General features: G+C 43.4%; 3 protein-coding genes and 3 pseudogenes across 4 annotated transcripts; 5 read left to right on the forward strand and 1 right to left on the reverse strand.

Annotated features, from left to right (window-relative positions):
* The first annotated feature begins 6,282 nt into the window (after positions 1-6,282).
* On the forward strand, positions 6,283-7,106 carry LOC114212595 (translationally-controlled tumor protein-like). Its single transcript, XM_088024398.1, has one exon. The coding sequence runs from the start codon at positions 6,391-6,393 to the stop codon at positions 6,907-6,909; it is 519 nt and encodes a 172-aa protein (XP_087880524.1). The 5' UTR covers positions 6,283-6,390; the 3' UTR covers positions 6,910-7,106.
* A 776-nt stretch (positions 7,107-7,882) lies between these two features.
* On the forward strand, positions 7,883-8,319 carry LOC114212607 (histone H2B type 1-C/E/F/G/I). The gene has a single exon (XM_028107543.2). It carries the CDS (start codon positions 7,896-7,898, stop codon positions 8,274-8,276), a length of 381 nt encoding a protein of 126 aa, XP_027963344.1. The 5' UTR covers positions 7,883-7,895; the 3' UTR covers positions 8,277-8,319.
* Positions 8,320-11,004: 2,685 nt separating this feature from the next.
* LOC114212609 (histone H4) lies at positions 11,005-14,726 on the reverse strand. 2 transcript variants are annotated; one of them, XM_028107546.2, is made up of 3 exons: positions 14,302-14,726; positions 13,840-13,909; positions 11,005-12,486 (listed from the first exon to the last, which is right to left on the reverse strand). In XM_028107546.2, the coding sequence occupies exon 1, from the start codon at positions 14,705-14,707 to the stop codon at positions 14,396-14,398; it is 312 nt and encodes a 103-aa protein (XP_027963347.1). In that variant the 5' UTR covers positions 14,708-14,726; the 3' UTR covers positions 11,005-12,486; positions 13,840-13,909; positions 14,302-14,395. The 2 variants fall into 2 exon arrangements, with proteins under 2 accessions (XP_027963347.1, XP_027963346.1); XM_028107545.2 differs by having other exon boundaries at positions 11,005-13,909.
* A 1,699-nt stretch (positions 14,727-16,425) lies between these two features.
* Positions 16,426-16,893, forward strand: LOC114212612 (RING finger protein 11 pseudogene; annotated as a pseudogene).
* Positions 16,894-22,406: 5,513 nt separating this feature from the next.
* LOC148164174 (uncharacterized) lies at positions 22,407-25,481 on the forward strand (annotated as a pseudogene).
* Positions 25,482-25,737: 256 nt separating this feature from the next.
* On the forward strand, positions 25,738-26,264 carry LOC114204153 (histone H2B type 1-K-like; annotated as a pseudogene).
* Positions 26,265-26,641: the final 377 nt, after the last annotated feature.

Here is a 26,641-nt window from a genome sequence, read left to right on the forward strand (position 1 = left end):
TGAGTTCCTCTCTTCTCGAGGTCCCCCAAATATCCTGTGGTTCCTGCACCTGCCAGGAAGTAATCTCTACTCACCTAGTAAGGTTGTTTGGAATTCTGAAAGCAAGGTATCAGGGTGATATATCCAAGGGGCTTTATTGGCTCCATAAACTCAACCTTAGTTCCTTAAAGCTGTCTGGTCATATCTGAATCTATGCCTGTCTCTCAAATATGACATTCAGTCAAAGCCTTGGTAATATAACTATTGTTCCCAATTATGTCCTGTCATAAGGAGAACAAATGTTTATTGAACTTATGCAAATGAATAAATTGCCATAAAAATACAAGAATTCTCACAAATTTTCTGGAACATTCAGGTAGGGAGAAATCAAACTTTTTATTTTATTATGTCAATCACCATACTACATCATTAGTTTGAAATGATACATTTTTAAATTTGTTCACAAAGGTGTATTTTGTCAAACTGCTCTAAGTCAGTTAGCTTAAGAGTAAAGGTTTTCTTAAATCTGGAAAAAAGTGAAACATTTTTTTAAAAGTCAGTAATGTTTGAAATAAAAACTCATAAAAAGTATAATTATCTTCCTCAATTCATTCAATCCCATGTTATTAATTCTTGTTCTGTTTGAATACGACTTTTCCACTAGTTCTGGAAATTCTTACATAGTTCAGCTTTTGGGTTTTGTTTGTTTAGAGAGAGAGTGTGGGGGGGGCGGGCAGAGGGAGAGAGAGAATCTTAAGGAGGCTCCACACCCAGTGCGGAGCCCAAAGTGGGGCTCCTTCTCATGACCCCAAGATCATGAGCCAAAATCAAGAGTTGGATGCTTAACCAACTAAGCCACCCAGGCACCCCAATGTAGTTCAGTTTTATGATCTCAAGGTTACCAGAAACCTGTACTCAGAACTTTTCCCATGAGTGTCACTAAAGATGAAATACATTTGCAGGAAACTTTTATAGAGGCAACTGAGTATAAATACGACTGTCTGTAAATGATAAAAGACTTAAAAATGGCCACGGTGAAGGATCTGATCAGAGCTCATTACAATGCAAATGACAAGGAAATTTGGTTATTTTTGTGACATACAACACTTCAAGATAATAACATATCAAGACATCAGATTTCTAGGAGTTTCAAATAATTTTAGATAACAGATCTACATAAATATAACCTAACAGGGTTTAATATCACTTCACTGACAATGCTTCCCATGTAATTTCACATACCAAATAAGCCTAATTAGTTTTATTGCTCACAAAAAAAATTTCTTTTAATGTTTCTGGGGCCTAGTGGGAAATTTCACTTAGATTCTGGTCAAAAGACTTCATTTTAGAATTTGATTTTGGGAAGTATGTCCAAAAAACCCACAAGGTTTGAACATTTGATTAAGTAGGATCACAATTGTTATGAAACAGTATGAATTATCCATTTAATCAAACCAACAAGAAAAGCAATCAGAGGCAAATACAGAAAGTTACATAGTTGTGAATAAAATTTAGCTCTTTCAATATTAAGACTCTATTTTCTTAAGTAATCAAAGACCCGAAAAACATAGAAATTATTTTGGCAAACTTAGAATTATTGCTTTTTTAAGGCAGATAACTTAAAAGGTACAGAAAAAAATTTGTTTACAATTTCTCATGAAGGGCACAGCAATAGTTTAAGAAAACTTTGTACTTTCAACAAGGAGAAAACAAAAACTTTGCACCAGTGTATTTTTGGTATTAAAACTTATTTACTTATTTAAATTTATCCTAATCTCAGTGAGTATTGACCACACATAAAGTTTCTTTCCAAAGAGTCTTTGTCCATAAACCTACAACATTCTTTATTTAATACTCAGATTTTGACCTAAATTTTCCCTCTAAAAATAACCAGTCTTGCTTTAACACTTGCTTTTCCCTCAACAAATTTGTAGTTTTATTACTCATATTTCTTCTTACCAAAAACACATCTTTCCTCACATAGAGTTGTTATTTCCAGTAGTCTTAATTACATTTCTTAAAATTCTTAATACTTAAAAACCTTAATTTCTAGTGAAAACTAGGTAGTAAGCAATTGTGAACTGTTACAACAGAACTCTTCAGATTGGCAAATTTATGAATCTGTTTCATTATTTTTAGAAACATGTATTTTTTTATAATATAACCTTTCAGTAAAGCATAAAATATGTTTAACAGACCCAAATTCATCTTTAGTTTCTCTATAATAAGACAAAAGTAGATAAACATGTTCAGTAATTAATGTTTCATTATTTTATCTTATTCAGAAGAGATCTAGATTATCAATAAGCTTAACTTTACTCATCATTTGACTTAGCAAAACTATAAAATTTTAGCTTTCCAAAGACTTTGGAAGCTATTTACAAGTTTACCTACAAAACTTTTTATTTACATCTATTTAATTTACTTCTTTTAACAATTATGTGTAGACTACGCACAAAAACATCATGAGGTGGGTGCCTGGGTGGCTCAGTTGGTTAAGCAACTGCCTTCGGCTCAGGTCATGATCCTGGAGTCCCAGGATCGAGTCCCGCATCGGGCTCCCTGCTCAGCGGGGAGTCTGCCTCTCCCTCTGACCTTCTTCCCTCTCATGCTCTCTCTCTACCATTCTCTCTCTCTCTCAATAAATAAATAAATAAATCTTTAAAAAAAAAAAAAAGCATCATGAGGCATTAGAAAGAATCAACCATTATTCTAAGCTTTTTTCTTTCTGACAAATTTTGCAGCAGAAATACCCTGAACTTATTTGACTTTTAGTAAACAAAAGCAGAATAAAAATTTTATGTTTAATGGTGATAACTCTAAAAACATGTCCATTTTAATTAAACCAACAATTTAGCTTTAATACCAAATATTTTCCCAGATTACATGAATTTAAAAAAGATTTGGATTAGTTTCTAACTTTCTGGATGTTAGAATGTCCAATCTTTATAAGCATGTGCCTTCAAACAAACTAAATAGAGTTCTTCTACATATTAATTATAGCAATACCGTCCAGAGGTAGAGAAAATATCTCACGTTAAAACATACATGGACACACTCACACCACAAAATAGACAAAAAATAAACAAAATTTTGATATTTGTGGAGAGGACATTATAGGCTCAATTTTTTTTTAAGATTTATGTATTTATTTTAGAGAGATCAAGCGTTAGGAGGGGCGGAGGGAGAAGGAGGGAGAGAATCTCAGACTCCACACTGAGCTCAGAGCCCAATGCCAGACTCAAAATCACGACCCTGAGATCATGACCTGAGCTAAAATCAAGAGTCAGACACTTAGCCAACTGAGCCACCCAGGTGCCCCGAGGCCCAATTTTTAAATAGTTCCATCTATCTATCTATCTACTTTTATAAAAACCTTTCCCTAAAGTTTGCATGTCAAAAAGACTGGCTCCTGGGTCGTAGAGAAGATGGAAGTAGAAAATTTATAACAAAATCAGAGAGAGAGAGGGGGGCGCCTGGGTGGCTCAGTCGTTAATCATCTGCCTTAGGCTCAGGTTATGATCCCAGGGTCCTCGGATCGAGCCCCGCATCCCACTCCCTGCTCCTGCGGGGAGTCTGTTTCTCCCTCCCCCACTCCCCCTGCTTGTGTTCCCTCTCTCGCTGTCTCTCTCAATGTCAAATAAATAAATAAAATCTTAAAAAAAAAAAAAAAAAAGGCAGAGAGAGTGTATGTAAGTTTTCTTGAAGGTGCATATTTGGAGCATTTCTGCATGTTATTTTAGGTGCTCTAGTCCAGGCATAAAAGCCCTTACAGAAGTTTGCATTTCAAAAAGGCCTCTTTCTGCCCACCCTCACCCACTCCCCCACCCCCCAGCCCCCTACCCTCACCCTCTTTTCTTTTCTTTTCTAAATTCAGTCTCAGGAGATTGTGGGATGTGTTTACATTTCAAAGACATGATAAGATTTATAATTTCAAGGAACAGAGAAAGAAAGCAAAGACATTTTTTCCTAGAGTTTCAGGGTAATTGCTATTTAGAAAATTACCCCCCTTTTAAAGTCCAGAACAATTTTGTTCCAATATCCTATTTTTTTAAGTAATATCCACAAACATTTTGAAAGGAATATGCAAGGTTTGGAGATTGGTAAAGATAGGAGGGCTTTAACTTGTTTCTAGAGTTGTAGAGATTTTTTGCAGAGATTTGTAAAATAAGGACAGAAGAGCTGGATTATAGTCTGAATATCAAGGGATTGGCCCATCTTTTTAACTGAATTTGCTTCTTTATATCACAGAAATTTTTAACTAGAAGGGAAACCAAAATATTTATACCTTTGTAAAGTCTATCTAAAGCATTTTAACAAAAGCCTTCTTTTTCTGGGTATATAATTTAAACTTGGCTTCTATTAGCCCCTGAATATTGGCATTTTGCAAATCATTTATAGGACGGTCTAGGTGATATTTTGGTTATATATCTCCTCAGAAGACAAAGTTGTGAATATAGTCAAATAATCTTTCTAATTCCTCTCTAAATTTGGTAGGATCTTTTGAAAGTAGAAGTAAAAGGGTTTTATAATTTAAAAGCTCTGCTGTTGTGCAGGAGGACATGATTTTGTTGTTGTGTTATGGGTGGGGGGAGGGCAGGGAGGGCAGTGGATCTAGGATACTCCTGCAAAGGGCACTGTATAGGAATGCTTGAGGCTTGGCAGAACCTGATTACAGAGCCAAGGCAGGCAGGAGCAAAGTGACCCTTATTGCTAGTCTCCTGCTGCTTTTGTTAAACTCTTTTTCTGGCTTTCAGCGTTTACCTGAGCAACCTATGTACTTTGAACCTAGAGATTAGGCCAGAGTCATCTCTGTAGATCTTGTAGGAAAAAGGAATTAAAATAGGCAGATGCAGCCAAATTTTAATGAGAATTTACATTGGTTGTGGACATTTCTTTTTGTCTTGTGTCTGATTTCTGTTCTTTTATCTTGTCAATGGAGTCCCTAAGGTGAGCCATTATAAAACAACTGAGAGCTCCTTATAATATATATATATTAAATACAGCCAATTTAAAGGATCCATTGTAAAAATAAATAAAGGATCCATTGTGTCGCCATTGATAAGTAGGATCTATTAATAGTGATTTAAACCAATAAGCCTTTTAATGGCTTAACCAAAGATACAGTAGGTGTCCAGAGAGGGCACAGATGATTCAGCCCACACCCTCCCCCATTCCAACATTTTACTGATGAAATTGGTCTAAGAAAGCAAAAGCTCTCATTGCACAGATGGTAAGGATGGTATAGTAAATGTCTCTGGTGTCGCACAAAAACGTCACACATCTCCAGTCACACACCCACTAATCTGCACAAAAACGTGACACATCTCCAGTCACACACCCACTAATCTGTGATACCAGGTGGGCGCTTCTAGAATGGGACTTTCCAGCACTAACAAGCAAGGAATGTTGAAACAACAAAGATTCCTATGGGCTGGAACCTCTCATGATAAGCACCCTGAGAGGTCACACAGCTGGACAGAGAGAAAATCTGATCCCCAGTCTATTAGACTGGCCATCAATGTGCACCCTCCAGATGGTACACCAAAGAGAATATTCACATTAGTCAAAAGCCAAGCTCTTAGGATATATAACAATACAAAAGGAAAATATTAACAGATTTAAGTCTTGGGTCTCCTGGAACCACACTGAAACCCAAGAGGTATTTGCTGTGGGGTTGGGACTGCGTGTTGTTTTATAATGTACTTACTTCACGGAAGTTTACTTGAGCTTGGGGGTCACCTAGTGTCAATATAACGCTTTCCGTGACCAACATATCCTATCTTGGGAGTCTTCCTGAGCTAGCCAGCTCTCTAACAGCTTTCAAGTGCTCAACCCATGCCCACAAATTATGGGGCATTGGCTTCCAAGAAGTCCCTTAGCAACAGACCACAAAAAACACAGAAGAGGCAAAGGAAAACAGAGAACATATATGGGAGGAAAATGATCAGTTAGTTACTAAAGAGTACTCCGCCAAATTAAGCAGAGTCACTTAGCCCAAAGAACTAGTTCCACAAATATTTTCTCCTGCTAATCTAAATTTAGAAAGAGAGAAAAGAACTCTCACCACACTTGCTCCATCAGATTCCACAGAGATTGGAAGAGGTTGACAGGGTAAATCTTACCTGCCGCCAGCTATGTGGCAGATGTCCCAGGATCTCTAAGCTGCTGCACTGTCTGGGGCAAGCAGTATCCACTGAGTTAAAGTATGCTGCCAACTATGCCAACTGTTGGGGAGCAAGCATTCTGTCCCCTCAAAGCTCCTTGAAGCTTGACATTAAAAAATTAACAAGAGAGCTTTTCCGCCCGCTCCCCCCTCCCCGCGAGTGCCGCTCCGGCTGCACCGCGCTAGGTCAGAGCTCCCGGCTTCTGCTAAGGTAGTGCCGCCGTCGTCTCTCTCCAGCCGTCGTCATGATCATCCACCGGGACCTCATCAGCCATGACGAGATGTTCTCCGACATCTACAAGATCCGGGAGATCGCGGACGGGCTGTGCCTGGAGGTGGAGGGGAAGATGGTCAGTAGGACAGAGGCTAACATGGATGACTCGCTCTTTGGTGGAAATGCTTCCGCTGAAGGCCCGGAGGGTGAAGGTCCCGAAAGCACAGTAATCACGGGTGTTGATATTGTCATGAACCATCACTTGCGGGAAACCAGCTTCACAAAAGAAGCCTACAAGAAGTACATCAAAGATTACATGAAATCAATCAAATGCAAACTTGAAGAACAGAGGCCAGAAAGAGTAAAGCCTTTTATGACAGAGGCTGCAGAACAAATCAAGCACATCCTTGCTAATTTCAAAAACTACCAGTTTTTTATTGGTGAAAACATGAATCCAGATTGCATGGTTGCTCTGCTGGACTACCGTGAGGATGGTGTGACCCCATATATGATTTTCTTTAAGGATGGTTTAGAAATGGAGAAATGTTAACGAATTCGGCCATGACTTTGGATGTGTCACCTGCTGCCGTTAACGGGCTGCTACTCTTCATCCACACGACACCAGGACTTACACAGATGGGACTGATGGCATCTTGAGCTCTTCATTTATTTTGACCCTGATTTATTTGGAGCGGAGGCATTGTTTTTAAGAAAAAAAACATGTCATGTAGGTTGTCTAAAAATAAAATGCATTTAAAAAATTAACAAGAGAAAACCAACTTTATACTGTATATATGGGGAATCCACAAAGACACAGAAATTCCCAAGACAAACAAAATGAGGAAAATATATGTGATTCTAAACTAGGGGATGGAGGGTGGGAGTTTGAGATTTCAGAGGAAAGGAATACACGTCATACGGCAGAGAAGAGCCGAAGTTTGGTAATTAGATGTCTGCCCTGCCATAGAGATGGGTCACTCAGATAAAGTTTATCTCTGTTAGTAACCCTTATTCGGGGAAGACCCCACCCAGTTTAGATTCTTCTCTATGACTAAGAGAGGGATAAAAATTTCTTGAGTCTACAGGGTCTCAAATGCCTTCAACTCAAAATAACACGCATGCTAAAGAGGCAAATTGAGAGGGCAGTGGCCTGTCTTGAATCACCACAATATAAAGTAAACTGAACATGTTATACACTAGGATACCTCCCTGTCATTTCAAAACACAAGAGAACGTAGTTTCTAATATTGAAAATTAATCCACAAATTAATCGGCATTTCTATTACTAATCAGAACTTGTTTTCATAAAAACTTCACCAGGACTAAGGCCTCCAGGTTGATCTGGGGAAACTGCTCACAGGCTATGACCAATAGGAGAGGAGAGCTCGAGCCAATCATGAGCCTGCAGGCCACACCACTAGTCGACGAATCAGCGGTCGCAAAACGCATTCCTCATTTGCATATGAGTGTCTACAAATAAGCAGGACCCCGAGGCGGACTCCGTTTTCTGTTGTGTCAGAAGAAAGCGCAGTCACGATGCCTGAACCCGCCAAGTCGGCTCCGGCGCCGAAGAAGGGCTCCAAGAAGGCGGTGACCAAGGCGCAGAAGAAGGACGGCAAGAAGCGCAAGCGCAGCCGCAAGGAGAGCTACTCGGTGTACGTGTACAAGGTGCTGAAGCAGGTGCACCCCGACACCGGCATCTCGTCCAAGGCCATGGGCATCATGAACTCGTTCGTCAACGACATCTTCGAGCGCATCGCGGGCGAGGCGTCCCGCCTGGCGCATTACAACAAGCGCTCGACCATCACGTCCCGGGAGATCCAGACGGCCGTGCGCCTGCTGCTGCCCGGGGAGCTGGCCAAGCACGCCGTGTCCGAGGGCACCAAGGCCGTCACCAAGTACACCAGCTCCAAGTGAGCCCGCCGGCCGCTGACCGCAACCCAAAGGCTCTTTTCAGAGCCACATATTTTCACCAGTAGAGCTGCGCACTGCCGCGCGCTGCGGCCTAGGCTTGGCGTTCACTTAGCTTAGTGGGAACACGGGGGACCCGGTCCCCCGTTCTCGGGGGTGACGCTCCCTGCCTGTGGCTCTGACAGCCGTGACCGCTCTGTGGCGAGGGCCCCAGCCAAGGGAACGACCGCGCACCGGGCCGGCCAGCGCTCCCGGCACCGGGCCGCGGGGCTCCTGCTCCCCTCCCGAACGCTTTCTCGGGCGCGGTGGCTGCTGGCGCCGAGTCTAGAAGCTCCTAAAGCGGCCGCGGAGTCTCCGGGCTCCGCCTTTTGTCAAGTGTCAACCTACAGAGTGTACGCAGCCGCAGTGAGATTTGAAAAGCCCGCCACCGAGAGGCGGGGTTTCCTGTTCCGGTGCCGCCAGGCTCGCGCCCAGTGTTCTTCGTGTCGCTCCGATCCTCCCCCTGCCCCTCCCCCGCCCGCTTCCGGGGGCTGTTAGAGTCTTGGCTGAGCGTCTGTTACAGGTTTTTAAAATGTGTCTTGGGCGGTTGTAGCTCTCCAGGAAGGAGACTCAGAGGTTCTTAGGACTTTTTCGTCGTGCTTTGTCGCTTTCCCTTTAAGTTTATTTCACAGAGAGACCCAGAGAGGGAACACCAGCAGGCCCGATCTGGGACTCCGTCCCAGGACCCTGGGATCATGACCTGAGCCGAAGGTAGACGCTTAACGACGGAGCCACCCAGGCGCCCTGTCGCTTTCCTCCTTAAGCTGCCCTGAAAAGGCGATCGTCACTACACTTGATTTTTAGGGTGCCGTGGAGAAGAATGCATTCGTCTCCCACTCTCCGCCTGACTCCCAGATGACCCGCCACAGTCTCCTCCCTAGTGCAGCCCCAGAATAAGAAGGCCGGCTCAGCAGCCCCCAGTCCGCCCTTTCCTGTCACTTGCCAGTTTCCTTCCAAGCCGCCCACCTGTCCTGTCTCCAGCGCTGGCCCCCCAGCGCCGTTGAGCAGCTGTGTGTGGGGAGGTCCCAGAGAAAAAGGGACCCAGGGTGGGTCAGGGTGGAGAGCAGGAAATGTGGACTCAGCCCGTGGGTGTTAACATTCTGATGCTGGACACCAAGGTCTGAAAGGCTCTGGTCTGTGATCATGTGATGCCAAAGAGCCTAAACCCTGAAAGTTAAAAGCAGGATTTGTCTCCTTCCCTCATTTCTCCAGGCACTGTGACAGAGGGGCTTCTTTCTGCAACTTAGGTGAGAAAGATTGGGTTGCCTTCACCTCACCTGTAAATGGAAATCCAAATGCACCCTAGAATAGCTAACTCTGTCGGCTAGGAACTCAGAGCCAGCCTTCCAGCCAGTCTGTCGCGTCTCCCTCTATTCTGTCAAAAAGGCAAAATAAGCAACAAGAAACAACAAGAATTTGTTTTCAGGCTGCCAAATTACAGCTGCACTTCAACTTTTTCTGATCATCTTGATTTCAGTTTGAGATGATACTAAATCTCCTCTGTCCATAGTGAATCTACTTTCATTCCACAGGGAGAGTAGTTGTGTAGGGAAGCATACCTGATCCTGTATGATTCCTCTCAGTGCCTCCCAGTGATGCCCCTCCTGCGCGCAATCAGAAATCAAGGGCCGTAGACTACCCCTTACAGAAAACTCACACCAAACCTCAGAGAATTCTTTTCCTCCTGTTCTTTCTCCTATGCTTGTCTGTTTCATTTTTTGCTTTTTCACACTTTTTGGAATTCCCCGAGACCTCTCCAGCCTCCAGGCCTTTGCAAATATTCTCTTCCTGAAATGCCCCGGATTCCCCCTTTATCCCCAGCACACACGCACACACACAGTTTTCTTAAATCGACAACTCACTTTTCAGCTCAACCAAAACGTTACTGGGGAAGCTGATCTGCACCGTTAAAGAATCTCAGCCACAAAGAATTGGCTGTATTCCCAGCCCCAAACTAATCATTACTAAGAGGCTGGGACCCTCAGCACTAGTGTGGTAGAATCAGGACCTGATCCCCGAGACCAGAGAGAAAGTCAGCCTTCCCCGGAGCACAAGGCAAGGAGGAGGGGGAGACCAGAATGAAACCGAGGCTCTTAGGAGGAAGGAGGGGAAGTGGCCCTGCCTGACACCCAGGCCTTCTAGGCAGAAAGAAGGAGCGTCCATCTGGTTCATTCATACTCAAGCGCCAAGCACGGAATCATGTCCTGAGGATACAGGGCAGTGCTTCTAACCGAGTGTGCATCGAAATCACCTGGAGGCTTGTTAGAGGACAGCTTGCTGGCCCCACTCCCAGGGTTTCCGTCTCATCAGCTCTGGGAGAAATTTGGGAGCTTGGCTTTCTAACAAGTTCCCACAGATACAAACGCTGCTTCTGGCTACTAAGCTTCGAGAACATCTGATACATGGAGAACAAGCGAACCAAAGCCCCTTCCTGTGTGGACGTTTCTGGTGGTAAAGATGAGGTTATGGGATATGAGGAAAGCAAAGCCAGGTGCCCCTAGGCGGCTCAGTCGGTTAAGCGTCTGCCTTCGGCTCAGGTCATGATCTCAGGGCCCTGGGATGGAGCCCCGCATAGGGCTCCCTGCTCAGCAGGGAGTCTGCTTTGCCCTCTCCCTCTGCCCCTCCCCCCCCCCGCTCCCTCTCTCTAATAAATAAATAAAGTCATTTTTTAAAAATGAAGAAAGAACAATCAGAGGACAGTTGAAGCAATGCCTTTATTTTGTCAAACACTGATGATTTCCTCTGTGTGAGGCATTAAGCTAGAGCAGTAAGCACGACAGACAAGAGACTGCTCTCGGGAGCTGAGATCCTAAGTGGGAGAGGAGAGATCATCAACACACTGATTCCTCCACTCCATCATTTCAGATAGGACTTCTCACTGCTATGAAATTATCTGAACTAAAGCAGAGGTGCCCTGATGCTGACCAGGTGATGCTCCTGATGGGGGAACCAAGGACCCTCATTTGGGGATACAAATTCCAGGACAAGGGACTGATGGTACAACAAAGCTCTAGGGCAGGGAGGAGTTTGTGCTCCAGGTTGGAAGTGCTGTGAGCTGGAAGCCTTGTACGCAAAGGTAAGGTGTTAAGTAAGAGACATTTCTGGGGGTTAAATGGATGCCTGAACATGTTGGACCTTATGGGCCAAAGAAGGCATCCAGATTTTTATTGTGTCCTGAGAAACTCTTAGAATTTGAAAGCACTCAGGCTGCTGTGTGGAAAATGGTATTTGTGGGATTAAAGGTAAAAACAAGCAGAAGAAAGAATGGAACGGTTATTGCAATAACCCCGGTGAAATTTTTGTAAGTCCTCTGGGAGGAGAAAGTCCAAAGAATTTATTTATGAACCAGGTTTCATGGGTGAAGAAACATGTAGCTGACATTTATTGAGCACTTTACATGTGTTTAAGAGATTGTGCCAAACTCTTTCCAAAGGCTAGCTCAACATCCACAGTATCTAGACACAACTATTTTTGCCCTCTAGTTGACGAGGGATGAGCAAGGTGTGGAGCTGACGTTAAAGCCAGACAATGTGTCTCCAGGTTGTATGCGTACCCACACCTTACAAGCGCTGCTGAAATTCTCGGATGAATGTTGCAGAATTATAGACCAGGATGAGGTTTCAGAGGCTGGGACATGACAATGTTTAAAACCCCTTAAGCATTCCATCGGAGGGTCAAGTGCGTTGTTGTACATGTAAGTCTGGAAATCAGAACAACTTGGGGACTGAACATAGAAATTTTGGAGAGTTTGGAAATAGAAATTTTATTGTTGGCACACATTGAAACAGGCATTTACCCATGCAGAAAAAATAAGGAAGCGCTCCAAACTTTAGAGAGAGAAAGAAGGCAGCCAAATGGTGAGAAAGAAAACCAGGGGAGTAGAGTCACAGAAGTCAAGAAAATAGTGTTTCAGGAAGGAGGTCGCAGACAGCCTGCTGTGATGGCTATTGGAGGTGAGAACAGACAGTGACCTTTGCATGTGGTAAATGGATCTCACTGGAAACTCTGATTATGAGTAATAAAGAATAACCCAAATTTTGGGGACAGCTTCAGGAGTATTCCCTCTTACCTGAGCTCGAAGTGTCCCCACTACGTTGTTCCCGTTCTCTTGGGTCATCATGTATGATGGATGGTGGCATCTCCCCAGCTGGATCAGTTGGATTTGTTTTCCTAGAAACTAGGAAAAGCAACAGAACAGAAAGTCCTGCCTGCTCAGCAATTTTGTAAGCATGGTAGGAGAACGTCTCTTTCAAGAGAGTTTTCTATTTTGTTTGAATAATCTGGAACTGAGTTTTCATGAATAGATCCACAAAACGTTCATTAATTTACTTGCAACTTCTCAGGGATACATGTAAACTCACGCTGTGGTCACATTACTTATCCTCCATTGTCTCACTCAGTGACACACACAAAAATATTAAGTTATCCTCACATTACCTATGAGGGGAGAGTGGTTAGTGATTTGTAACAGACAACCTAGATAGAAAATGACAGTTCAAGACTTTAAGAGTATGTCTTCATGGGTTAAAAGTCCCCTTCTTTTTTTTTCTGGGCCTCTCTAATTTCATGAAGAATAACAATAATAGTAACAGTAATAATAATAATAAAAGAGAAAACAGAGAGATTACCGTGTGCCACGCACTGGACAAAATGCTTTGATTTTATTCACCCCAAACCCATAAGGTAGATCCTACTGTTTTCCCCATTTTACAGACGAGAAAACAGAGACACAGAGAGGCCAAGTGACCTGAACAAAGAAAACACCAAGACTAAGCATCCTTCTGTACAAGGTTTCCAGTTTCTTTTTTTTTTCATCTCTAAGGGGATACTGGGAACTTGTAAACTTAATCTATGACTTGCTCAGTGACACGGCCTACTACGTTCTTAGAACTTGTTAGTATATTTACCAAGACTGGTGATGGAAGACAGATTCATTGGGCCTTAAGAAAAAATCATGGACTTCTTCCTGAATCGGGCTGAAAATAAACCTCTCACTGTTTTTATTTACCTCCACGTCATGTGAGATTGAGTCAGTTTGGACTTTCAAGCTTTAAGGACAGTTATTCGTGTCACACAGGACAGATCCAATGTGATTAATCCAGCTCTGAGGGGGCAACTCTGCTCCTCCTGATCAATCCAGGGCTCTTTTTCCTTCAAGTCATCGTTTTGCTGTCCCCTAGGACCTGATGTCTCTGCTAGGTCAAAGATCACCTTCTTAATTAGTGGGAAAAGGGAAAAAGGTTTTAAAGCCCAGACCTGGGAGTGACTTGTGCTGACTTTTCTTGGAGATCTTAGGCACACTTACCTCTGCTGCCAGACAAAGCCAGGACATGTTGCCTAAGGGTAGAAAGCCATCTGCCCAGTTATGCCTTTATGATGTTCAAGTGAACAAATTTTTATGGAAAAAGGTCAGTCTACACCACAATGAACCAAGACGCTTCACAAAATCAAACACATTAGGATGACACCAAAGTACTAATCGGGCAGTCTCTGCCATGTTTATAGTACCAAAGAACAAGAGGTAACTCACTTGAGGACTGCTACCTTAGTTCCTCACTGCTGAAGAGTAGAAGAGGGATTTGAATCCTGAAGGCCTGGGTCTGAAAGGACAGATCAGTCAGGATGTGCTGCATGCAGACAATAGGGCCCTCCCTGCGACGGGAAGGAAGTGACTTATTAAGTCTAAGACTGAGACACTAAGTCCAGACACTCGTTAAAATATAAACCTTTATAAGGACATCTATCCCAAGTACACTAAAATTTCTCTGAATCTTTAAGAATAAAAGTTCTGGATGGAACGCAGTTGAGAGAAGCAAACACGCCATCTCCCCCATAGCACCTCTCACTACAAACCGACGGGCATAAAGCATCAAATTTGAGAATGTAGGAGGCAGTTGACTATGACAACAGACCAACAAGTCAACAGAAACAATGTAACTTGCAAATTATAAACACAGTAGCCACACCGACACCAGGATAAGACGGAACCTACAGAAAAGTGAGCAACTCTTTGGCGACTAGATAGGTGGCCCTGAAAAGGGCCTTTGGTTGAGAATCGCAGCGTTCCGGTGGGGAGATGGGAATGCTCAGCCCCCGAAGCCGTAGAGGGTGCGGCCCTGGCGCTTGAGCGCGTAGACCACGTCCATGGCCGTGACCGTCTTGCGCTTGGCGTGCTCCGTGTAGGTGACGGCGTCCCGGATCACGTTCTCCAGGAACACCTTGAGCACCCCGCGGGTCTCCTCGTAGATGAGGCCGGAGATGCGCTTGACGCCGCCGCGCCGGGCCAGCCGCCGGATGGCGGGCTTGGTGATGCCCTGGATGTTGTCGCGCAGCACCTTGCGGTGGCGCTTGGCGCCGCCCTTGCCCAGGCCCTTCCCGCCCTTGCCGCGGCCAGACATAGCAAACACCAAACTCCTAAGCCGGCCAAGCACTACCGGCCGCGGCGCCACTCAGCCCTTTTATAGCAATGAGACGGACCTGTTTGAAAACCGCGAGCGCAGGGGCGGTAACCACCCTCAGTTCCCGCCCATTGCCTCGTTCTCCTCTGCTCCGCGCTCTGCGCACCGGGCAGGCCGGGCGCCTGAAGCAATAGTCCGTCCCGGGTGGGGGCGGGGGAGTCATTCAACAAATCCTCCCAGAGTCATCAGTGCATGCGTGTGCTTGCAACACTGGCAGCCACTACGCGGGACACCAACGCACACGCTTTCCACAAAGAAGCCTCCCATTGTCCTTCACATTTCCCGGACATCCCCAGAAATCTTTAGTTACTACTCGCTCTTGTCCCTAGGAGACGCTTGAAATAAACTTTGAAGCTAATCATAGCCTTGTTGCTAAGTTTCCCTGTGTCTTATCGATAGATCGATGTCTGGTTCACTAAGGAAGGCTCGCTGGGATGCAGCTGGATAGCCCTACGGGGGGAATTCACTAGAACGTTAAACGTTTCAAAGTCAAATCAGGTCCAACCCCACTGGAGGCTGCGCTGAACGTTGTTTGTAAATGCGTGTGTCCCAGAGTGATGAGAACCTTGCTCTGCTGTGAGTCTCCGGTTGCTCCTTTGAGCGTGTGCTTAGTTATGCACAGCTTAGGGCCCGCGCGGTTTCTGCCGCCGCCGCGTTCTATGCTGCAGCCGTCGGCAGAGCCTAGGGCCAAGCTCTGGAGACAGCCAGCTGCCTTGCCGGCTCTATGACCTTGGGCAGTCTGGACTCGGGTTTTCCTTTTCAAATGTATAAGAAAGTCTAAGTTACAGAGCACTGGAGTTCAAAAGGGATGATCCATGTAAAGTCTTTACTATCTGCAAATAAACGCTCACTCAACATTATGCTCTCAGCTCCTCCCCTCAGTGTTCACCCCTCTAAACCGCTGAGCCTAACAGAGCACCCTAGTTTGCACAACTTTCTTTCGAAAACTCCTTGAAATAATGAACACTGAAAGATTGAATTCATTGAGGAGTTCCAGTTGAATGGCCGAGATCTGGCTTCTCCTCCAGGGTCTGTGAGGAGGACCTAGTTCATCAAAGCCGTTTTCTGAGTTTATGGTGCATGGGGACAAATTCCTCACTGGGGTTCTTCCCTTGGAAACCGTGATAGGATGCAGGGCAACTAGGAACTTGTATAGAACAAAAATTCCATCTGTACTATCCCCCAACTGAACCTTAGCATTTCCTGAATTTATGGATACAGGCAGCAACCAGGGTGATGGGCGGGACCTGTGCTGTGTGCGAACCCTGGGCTGCTTAAGCTCTCACTGTTTCCAATACCATTTAGACACGTCATTCCTACTACACTGTGGTAATTCTTGCTCACTAGGGCAATCTTTGACTTTAATGGATTAATAAAGAAACACATCTGTTAACACTTCAACAGTTCGGGGGTTTGATAAATTTAAAAATGTATTGTAATATAATTCTTTTCCTATGAATCCTATGTATATTCTCTTCAGCACTTAAAAGCATTGTCCTTGGAAGGGGCCGATAAGCATATGCGAAGAAGTCCATGACCCAAACTGATCAAGAACCCTTCTTTGGGATCTTCAGAGCCTTGAAAGACTCTGGATTTTGAAAATGCACAGAGAGGTAAGACTGTCAGAACAGCACACAGATCACACATCCTAGCCCCAGAAGATGGAGAACTGCCTCCAATCCCCCACTTCCGATGACATCTCCCTGCTTCTGGAGTCTCAGTCCAGCACGGCTAGTTTTGGCAAGGGGGCAGAGTGAGAATAGGAGCCACCATGGCCATATCAGGAACTAGTTCTAGTTCTGGTCTATCATCCAACACCGAGCCAGACTCCCCTAGCAACTCAGCTGACTGAAGAGCAACAAATTAGGATAGCTCAAAGGATAGGCCTTATACAACATCTGCCTAAATGAGTTTATTACCCTGGAAGGGATGATCAGACAAAAACGATCCAGGAAGGTGTTATCTGTGTGATGGACTTTGTTCATGGCGACCCGATTCAATTTCTGCCGTGCACGCACATGTATCTCCTGGACTGTAGGGATGACTGGTTGAGGAGACCCTTCACGTGCCCCTCTTGCATGGAGTCAGGTGATGAAGCCCTGCTTTCGTCCTACGAGACTAACTGAGCCCAGGTCTCTGGTCTGACCTCAAGTGAACCATCATCTTTGGTGGTTTTGATCTTTTGTCACTGGGCCCAAAGAACCAGGGATTAGGAATTAAGATCATGCACAAAAGTTGCCCCAAAATTCCTGAATAGGCTGCAGATGTTGGAGGAAAAAAAATATGTGATATTTTAGAAACTGAGGGGGGAAAGTAGGGTGGTATTTTTATGTAAAGCTTGACCCAGTATTTAAAATTATAATTGTATTTAGATGTTGTTATGCTCCAGCGCATAGGAATTGTGTAGTGTTACAGCAGTTGTATATGTTTAAATTGTGTGTGTTGAAGATAAGGAAAAAGATAGTGGTTGTTTTTCCTAAATGGACTAACTCTCTTTTTCCCCAGACCCAAATTTTTTTCTGAAGTTGCTGGCATTTGGATCAAGGTTTTATTAAAAACTACATTTTATAACATGGGCACAAAAAAAGTAGTTTTAAGCTTATTGGCACAGTTCTTTTTTTTCCGTTGGAAATGGATATCATTGCCTTAGCTCTTTTTAAATAGTGTATTATTATCATTGGGGCTGGCTCTATGCTTGAAAACCAGTTTATGTATAACCTGTTACAAGTGCTCTATCTGGTTGCTGTTAGGAAATGCAGAATTCAAAAAAAAAAAAGGAAATGCAGAATTCAAAGTGATTTCCTAGCTTGTAAGCAAACTGAGATGCACCATCCTTTTTCTATAAAAACTGAGTTAATGTCAAGAGCCCACTCTAGTAAAGTGGGGTTTACTATTACCCTTTCCTATGTGTTTTACCTAATTATTTTGGTTGTTAATATGGTAATAATTAAAAGTCAAGGTCAATTTTACAAGCCATAAGAGACTCATAATCATAGGAAACAAACTGAGGGTTGCTGGAAGGGAGAGGGCTGGGGGGATGGGGTAATGGGTGATGGGCATCGGGGAGGGTATGTGTTGTCATGGGCACTGGGTACTATATAAGACTGATGAGTCACAGACCTGTACCCCTGAAAGAAATAATACATTATATGTTAGGTAATTGAATTTAAATTTTAAAAAAAGGTAAATACAAAAAAAAAATCCTAAAAAAAAAAAAAAAGAAAATGTGTCTGCATTCACTAGATAGTCCATTGTGTATCTTATTATGTCTGATTTATTTTGGCTTCTTACCACATATTTCTAAACCATAATGTTGTTTATAAATATTGATATTATTTGTTTATAAGAAATTGTATGCCTTATGTTAATGGTTTCTTTTTTTCAATTACAATATGCTAATCAAAATTTATAATTAAAGAAGTTTAACTGAGCTGTATTTTTGTTTGGTTTGCATTATTTTACTGCTATTAAAATAAGCCATATCATTTAAAAAAAAGTCAAGGTAAATTTTAAATGTTAAGATTTCTGATTTATTGAGCTTGAATTATGCCACCATGCTTATGTAAAATGAAAGTGGCACCATGGTGAAACAGAAAAGTTGCTCAGTTGTAACAGTTTTGGTTCATTCTTTCTTGAGACCTCCTTCCCTTATAGTCTGGAACCATAGCAAAAGGATACTGACTGCATCTCTTATTATTGTAGTGCTGAGTTTACTGAAGTTATATAAAACACATCTCAATCTCTCTTTCCTGGAAAGCAAAGTCCTGCTGGCTGACTGACAAGTCTAAGCAGGAGAATTAAGATAAACATATTTCATGTTTCGCACACAAATGCAGAATCTGAATAACCACATGACTTCATATTTGTGATCTCAAAGAGGGAATTTCTCCTTTATTTTTTTTCTGGCAGTTAATGTAAGAGCACTCTGAATCTCTAAGCTTCTGAAGTGTTAGTGGTAGAGATGGTTTAGTATAGATGTAGTTTGTAATGTTTTATCCATTTAGCATGTGTTTATTTTTCCTTATGTACTCAAAGGTGACTTAATTGTTCAGCTCAGTGACATTACAGCTAAGAATCATTCATTAACAAAAGGAGAAGCAATGTCAATCTAACAAATCAGAACTGTTTATTTTATATTGAGTTGAATATTTGACTCTAACATTTTTCTATGTACAAAACACGAATATCTTAAGGGTTCCTCATAATTGCATTGTAGGGGAATTCAATATGTCATAAATACTTCTTAAAGATTTGACACTAGACTATAGTATCCATATGTTGGTTAATTTTCTTATGAGCCCCAGGATGGGAAGACTTAAAGATGAATTTGAGAAAAAAATGAGGATTAACACGTTCTGTTAAAATGTTACATGTATCTTGCTTAAGTTTTTGGTCATTAATTTATATCCACCCAATTACATAAAGCAAATTTGGAGGGGGGAAAAAAGAAAAAATGTGCAGAGAGGAGCATTGGGAAATGCCATGAATGTTAGTATGAAAACCCTATGTTAGTAACAATAATTTAATGGAGGAGTTGAAGGGTAAATGGCAATGATTTTCTCCACTTAGCAACAGCAAAGCTTATTTCCTCTCCCTCTTAACACTTTATCTTGAAGAAATAGCGTGTCTGAGTTTTCACATTTACCTTCGGGACAGAGAAACTTTTCTAGGGATTAGCCCCGTCTCCTATTTTTACAATGAAGAGATATTTCTTAGGTTGAGGAGATATAACCTCTACATAATATGTTATAACCCAAATACTCTCTAGATGAGTGGGGCAGCTAGGTGGTTCAGTCGGTTAAGCGTCTGCCTTAGGCTCATGATCTCAGGGTCCCCACATCAAGCCCCAAGTCAAGCTCCTTGCTCAGCGGGGAGTCTGCTTCTCCCTCCCCCTCTGCCTCTCCCCCTCCCCACTCATGTTCTCTCCCTCTCCTTATCTCAAATAAATAAAGAAAATCTTCAAACCACTTTAAAGAAAAGTAATTTTTAGATGTGTAAAAAGGTTCCCTTGGAATTAGCGTAGTGGTCTCTCACAAGATACACCAGTATTTGTCACCAGGTGTAGCCCCTATCTCAGTTAAGAGAAGTGACGGATCCATTTTGCTCTACAATATGAGACCTGTGAGATTTTTTTCTCCTAACTGTGGTCAATCCTGTGCTGAGTTACCAGGATGTAAATCTGTTAATGTTTACTCAGTAATATATGTTTTTTTTCTCTCTCCTCTATGTTGCTACAGAAAGATCATTTTAGTGACAGAGTTCTTTTACTTCTCCACATGTGAAGGGGACCAAAACCCCATAAGTTTCACATTCGTTTACCATTTCTAATAGGAATATTGTCACTGAAACACGCATCCTCTGTATATATTGATGAGAGGATCAAGACTCTCTAAGGAGAGACATAGTTGGACTACTCAGAGCTCACTGGTAGTCATTGGAGCTGTCTACTTATTTCATAGTTGCTCTGGACCTTCAATAGACTAAAGGGCCCCACACAACTAAAATATGTCTCTATTAATAAAAAAGAATGGGGTTTCAGTATGTAGAATTGACAACGATGTCGAGTTGAATGATATATTTTGATTGGAAACAACATGGTGAGGTTGGTTATGTACAGATTATAGGGAGAGTATAGTCCAGTGTATGGAGGTACAAGAGCAAATATCCAGAAGGATCCAGAAATACAAGTTTGACAGTTAAGCACGAGGACAGACCTGAAGGGAGACACTTGGAAGTTACCCACATCAAGGTAACTCATGAGCCCATGAAGGTGATTGGGGCAGTACCTTGGAGACTCCCTGCACTGACGTGACCTAGAGACAGCTCTTCTTTCTTGGTACTTCATCTCTTTTATTTCCCCCATCATGGTTGTAATTCTGGCTCTTCTCTTTCTTGTATGGACTGACTACTGTCACAGTCTTCCATGGCTCAGCCTCTCTGTAATTCATACTCCTCATTGCTATCAATGAATAATCTTCAAGAGAGCTGCAAAACCAACTATACTGAATCAAAACCACATTAGGATTAGGAATGCATAAGCTCCATAACAAGTGAATACACAAAGTAAGAATGATTTATACTGAGTTGATTGCTCATCTCATCTCTCCCATTTGAATCATGTTAATATGTAACCTATAGTGACACTAATTTTCATGTTTCACTTGGATGTGCTGAAGGAAGTAATCAGTCATTTCTTGATTTTGAGGGGATCAGAATCACCTCTTGGGCTTTGCTCTGTGTATTCCCAGCATTTCTTTCTTTCACCATCGTAGGGGAACACAGATTGTTACATGTTTCAAAATAAAGATACTACATTAAAGAGAAAGAATTTGAAGTGATGAAAATAAAAATTAAATGACTTTCTACCAAAAATGTATCCCCTATTCAACATTAAGAATAATTTAATATATGGGGCACCTGGGTGGCTCAGTCATTAAGCACCTGCCTTCGGTTCAGGTCATGGTCCCAGGTTCCTAGGATCAAGCCCCACATCGGGCTCCCTGCTCAGCGGGAAGCCTGCTTCTCCCTCTTGTGTTCCCTCTCTCGCTGTGTCTCTCTCTGTCAAATAAATAAAATCTTTAAAAAAAAATATGTGTTTCTTACAACTTTATCTCCTTGCATAAATAAGAAATATAGTAGCGAATATAAAACATGCCTTTCAAAAATTGCCCTTCTCTCAAGTGAATTCTGTAAGTATGTGGATGTGTAAGGATTTGTGTGTTGCATGTGTATATTTGTTCATTCTGTTACTTTAATACTTTCCCAAAGTTTATCTTCCCCAGGCATGGCAGATTTCTGTACTCCAAAGCTTATGAATATTTTAATTACTGACCCCCCAATTAAATCAATATAAATAAAATATTTTTTTTAAAGAAATAAAGGCATCCAACTCCCTTTTATATCCCTTCTGGATCTCCTCTGTCACCATCTATGTTTACAGGACCAACAATCATGTCAGCAGGATCATACATTGCTGCATTCCCCATTCTCCTAGACAAATCTTGAATGCTTGAAACCCCCAAATTAACACTCCAAATTGGTCAAGAAGCAATGATAAAGCTTTTCCAAAGTAATGTCTGTTTTTGTCAGAATTAGCTGTTATTCCAAGCTTCCTTTACTACCATTCTTGTAGAGAAATGGAGAAAGAGCCTGTGTTATTTCTCTTCATATGAAACAGATTTTCTGGGTAAATCTCCACGAGAACTAAGCAGTTGTTGAATGTATGAGAAGCCAAGGATGTATAGAATATCACTAGAGAGCAAGCGATGGAAAGCACAAAGGGAAGAATCTATATTTTAAACGAAAATCAAGAAGTTGTCTCTCTGACCTGTGAATCTCTCAGAGTGTCGGGGGCTTTTGAAAAAATCTGTGACTAACGTGATAAAAACTGGAAGAAGAAAACATGAAGATCTCAAAGCCCGAGGTGTCCCGCTTCGCTATAGAATGTAATCGGTGTGATTCCTCCACAGGAAATTTTATTTATTTATTTATTTTTGCTTTCCTCAGTTGTAACAAACACAATTCCGGGACAGAGCTGAGACTAGGTTGCTGTCAAGTTGGAGGACTGAGCTGGGAACCAATCAGCGCGCAGCGTGGTTGTTGTATATATACACACGCGCACGCCAGGGCCAGGCAGCTCAACTCCGAGACTTTATTATCATTTTTGTTTTCTGCTTTCACCTTCAGGAATCCAAACGCACGATGTCTGAAACCGCACCTGCCGTGCCTCCTGCCCCTTCTGCCGCGGAGAAAACGCAGGTCAAGAAGAAGGCCCGCAAGTCGGCAGGTGCCGCCAAGCGCAAGGCGTCCGGGCCCCCGGTGTCCGAGCTCATCACCAAGGCTGTCGCCGCCTCCAAGGAGCGCAGCGGCGTGTCCCTGGCCGCGCTCAAGAAGGCGCTCGCGGCCGCCGGCTACGACGTGGAGAAGAACAACAGCCGCATCAAGCTGGGCCTCAAGAGCCTGGTGAGCAAGGGCACCCTGGTGCAGACCAAGGGCACCGGCGCCTCGGGCTCCTTCAAAAGCTCAATAAGAAGGCAGCCTCCGGGGAAGCCAAGCCCAAAGCCAATAAGGCGGGCGCGGCCAAGCCCAAGAGGGCCTCAGGGGCGGCCAAGAAACCCAAGAAGGCCGCGGGGGCGAGCACCCCCAAGAAGACCCCCAAGAAGGCCAAGAAGCCCGCGGCAGCGGCTGTCGCTAAGAAAGTGGCCAAGAGTCCGAAGAAGGCGAAGGCTGCCAAGCCCAAGAAGGCCTCCAGGAGTCCAGCCAAGCCCAAAGCCCTGAAGCCCAAGGCAGCCAAGCCCAAGAAGGTGGCTGCCAAGAGGAATTTAGCTAGTTGAGAAAACCTTAACGACTCTTTTCAGAGCCACACAGTTAACCTTATGAAAGAACTTTGTAACACTTGGTTTTTCCAGTATCTTTCACAATTTAAAAAAACCTAAAACAAGTGCACAGCAATCTTTCATAGAAAAAGTCGTTGGCTCTGAAAAGAGCCTTTGAGCATAAGGTTCAAAGGCTCTGGTCACTGGCTTAAAAGAATTAACGCCCTCTCCCCGTGGATGCGGCGTGCCAACGACGTCCTTGGGCATTATGGTGACGCGTTTGGCGTGGATGGCGCACAGGTTGGTGTCCTCGAAAAGCCCCACCAGGTAGGCCTCGCAGGCCTCCTGCAGGGCCATCATGGCCGAGCTCTGGAAGCACAGGTCGGTCTTGAAGTCTTGCGGGCTGCCTTGGTTGCCAGCTGCTCGCGTGGGGCTTTTGCCGCCCGTGGCCTTGCGCGGGGCCAGCTATTTGCGCGCGGCCGGTGACTTGCGGCCATCGTGCAAGCCATCCCAAAATTAACCAAAACAGGTAGCTGATGGAAAAATGAAACCATACATTCCACACTGTTGTATATGAAGAGAGTCCCATTCTGATTGGACAGACATTTGCTTCCTAGGGCTCCAAGTGAAGATATTGGTAGTGACATTTCACTCCCTGAATCACAGGACCTCCAGTACATTTGGAACAAAAATTAATGTCTTCCATGAAAAAAAAATTAACATCTTCCTCCAATCCACTAGTTTAACTGCTGGTGTTTTCAACTTTCTCTCCTCTACCTTATTTACGTTGATCTATCTCTTGTCTACCTCACCTATTTATGTACAATTTCTTTGGCTTTTGAAAGCGGAACTTAATACCAATTGTTGCAATGATATACCTTGTTGGCTCAATAAAAATGTAAGGTTTGGCCCCTGGAACTGGCTTTCTTTAGAGCTTTTTTGAAAAGACACTCTCTACATGTGATTGGCCAAGTACTTTTTTACCCCGGTTGGAGTGTAGGAAGAATAATTTCAGGTCTATTTCTTGATGTCTCTATTCAAAGTTGGATTTTTTATTATATTTTTATTCTATTCCTAAATGGACCATTACCCATGAGTTAATTTCACACTTATTACTATAATTTCATTAAACACATACTTACTCTACACTAACCAAAGTTTGTGTAAAAAGGTGTTAAAAGACACCCAAAGTTGTAAATGTACAAAAAGATCACTGTGTATCTTTTTAAAGTCATACTGAACCCTGAGTTAGGAAGCTCTGTATAAAGGACAACAAATTCCAGAGCATATAGTTTTGTATTCCAGTTTGTAACTGATTAGGCACAGGCCAGTAAAGTTGGATATTGGTTTATTTTTTTTAAAGTATGATTTGCAGGGGCTCCTGGGTGGCTCAGATGGTTAAGCGTCTGCCTTCCGCTCAGGTCATGATCCCAGGGACCTGGGATTGAGCCCCACATCAGGCTCCCTGCTAGGTGGGGAGGCTGCTTCTCCCTCTGCCTCTCTCTCTCTCTCTCTGACTCTCATGAATAAATAAATAAAACATTTAAAAAAATAAAAAGTAAAGTATGATTTGCAGATGATTTTGTCCACTAAGGTGGAAAACAACTGCCTTCAATAGGATATATTAATAAAGGTATAGTTTTATTGATCTGTAGATCACTAACTAGATTTGGATCTAACCTTTCAACAGAAACCAAGCATTACCTTTCCCACTATCTTACAGCTGGTTTACAATACTGAGAGACTCTGGTATCGATATATTTTAACATGGGACTCAACCTCTCCATACCGTTTTAATCTACAGATGGCAACTCTTATTTTTATGGTAACTCTAAACTGAATGATTAGTTTCACCTTTCTGAGGATTTGGAAGTACTGACATGTATTTATGGATTGATGAACTACCCTGCTGGGCATTTTCAATTAGCTACAATTAATAAAATGTAAGCCCTTTCAATGAGTACGCGGGTGGCTCTGAAAAGAGCCTTTGGTTAAAATGGACCCCTCAATGAATTAAGATTGTATTTTTCCACCTTACTTGCCCTTGGCCTTGTGGTGGCTCTCGGTCTTCTTGGGCAGCAGCACGGCCTGGATGTTGGGCAGGACGCCGCCCTGCGCGATGGTCACGCGGCCCAGCAGCTTGTTGAGCTCCTCGTCGTTGCGGATGGCCAGCTGCAGGTGGCGCGGGATGATGCGCGTCTTCTTGTTGTCGCGCGCCGCGTTGCCCGCCAGCTCCAGGATCTCGGCCGTCAGGTACTCGAGCACGGCCGCCAGGTACACGGGCGCGCCGGCCCCGACCCGCTCGGCGTAGTTGCCCTTGCGGAGCAGGCGGTGGACGCGGCCCACCGGGAACTGCAGGCCGGCCCGCGACGAGCGCGTCTTGGCCTTGGCGCGAGCCTTGCCGCCTTGTTTTCCACGTCCAGACATCTTAACACTCTCTAACCAGGATGCTCCGAAACGGAAAAAGAAATGGGAGTACTAATCCTTTCAGCAAATGAGAAGCAATTATACTTACAAGCCGAATTGTAAATTACGCGGTTTGATTGGCTAAAACAATTTTTAAGTTTGCAACCAATTACAAAACAGAATTAAACACACGTAATATCCATACTATGTTGCAGTTCGCATTTATTTTTTCAATCAAAGTCTAACTCTTTTAGCACTTCATTCGTATAGGAGCCATTAAATATTATGAGCGTTGCAACCAGGGCACATTTCTTATCCGAGAATCATAGTTTTTGTTCATCATGCCAGAGTCACGGAAGTCTGTTCCTATCCCCGAAGAAGGGCTCCAAGAAGGCGGTGACCAAGGCGCAGAAGAAGGACGGCAAGAAGCGCAAGCGCAGCCGCAAGGAGAGCTACTCGGTGTACGTGTACAAGGTGCTGAAGCAGGTGCACCCCGACACCGGCATCTCGTCCAAGGCCATGGGCATCATGAACTCGTTCGTCAACAACATCTTCGAGCGCATCGCGGGCGAGGCGTCCCGCCTGGCGCATTACAACAAGCGCTCGACCATCACGTCCCGGGAGATCCAGACGGCCGTGCGCCTGCTGCTGCCCGGGGAGCTGAAGCTCCAAATAATCCTGACAAAATGTCTTCAGATTTAACCCCAAAGACGCTTAAGAGCCAGACAGTTTTTCAGCGTGAGTTGTAACGGCTTTGATAGTTAATGTAACTGCTGAAGAGGTTTTGCTTTACTTTGCTGAAAGTGTTAGGCTTGTTGGTGTGTGGTGCTAGCACCTAAAATACACATACCTTTTCACTGGTGGAAAGAGAAATGTACGAGTGTGGGTAACGGTAGGACAGATTTCTCTTGTTTCTACTGCCCATTATAACCACGAGCCTGGCCCAAGTGGTGACAAAAAATGTTTCACTGAAGCTGCTGGGATGTAGTGTCCTTTACACGTTGGTTCTATGAAAAGCCAAGAGGGCTTAAGAAATTTGTTAGCGCTATTTTTGTTAGTGGTATGTTGTGGTAAAAAGAAACTGGTTTATTTCCAGATTAATCTTTGTACACTTTTAATGGATTTATTTGCTTAAGACAACATAATTTGTAAA

The sequence above is a fragment of the Eumetopias jubatus genome, unplaced genomic scaffold, assembly GCF_037043125.1.
Source record: "Eumetopias jubatus isolate StellerSeaLion01/CBP00866 unplaced genomic scaffold, mEumJub1_p1.0 scaffold_6, whole genome shotgun sequence".
In the NCBI taxonomy this organism is placed as follows: domain Eukaryota; kingdom Metazoa; phylum Chordata; class Mammalia; order Carnivora; family Otariidae; genus Eumetopias; species Eumetopias jubatus.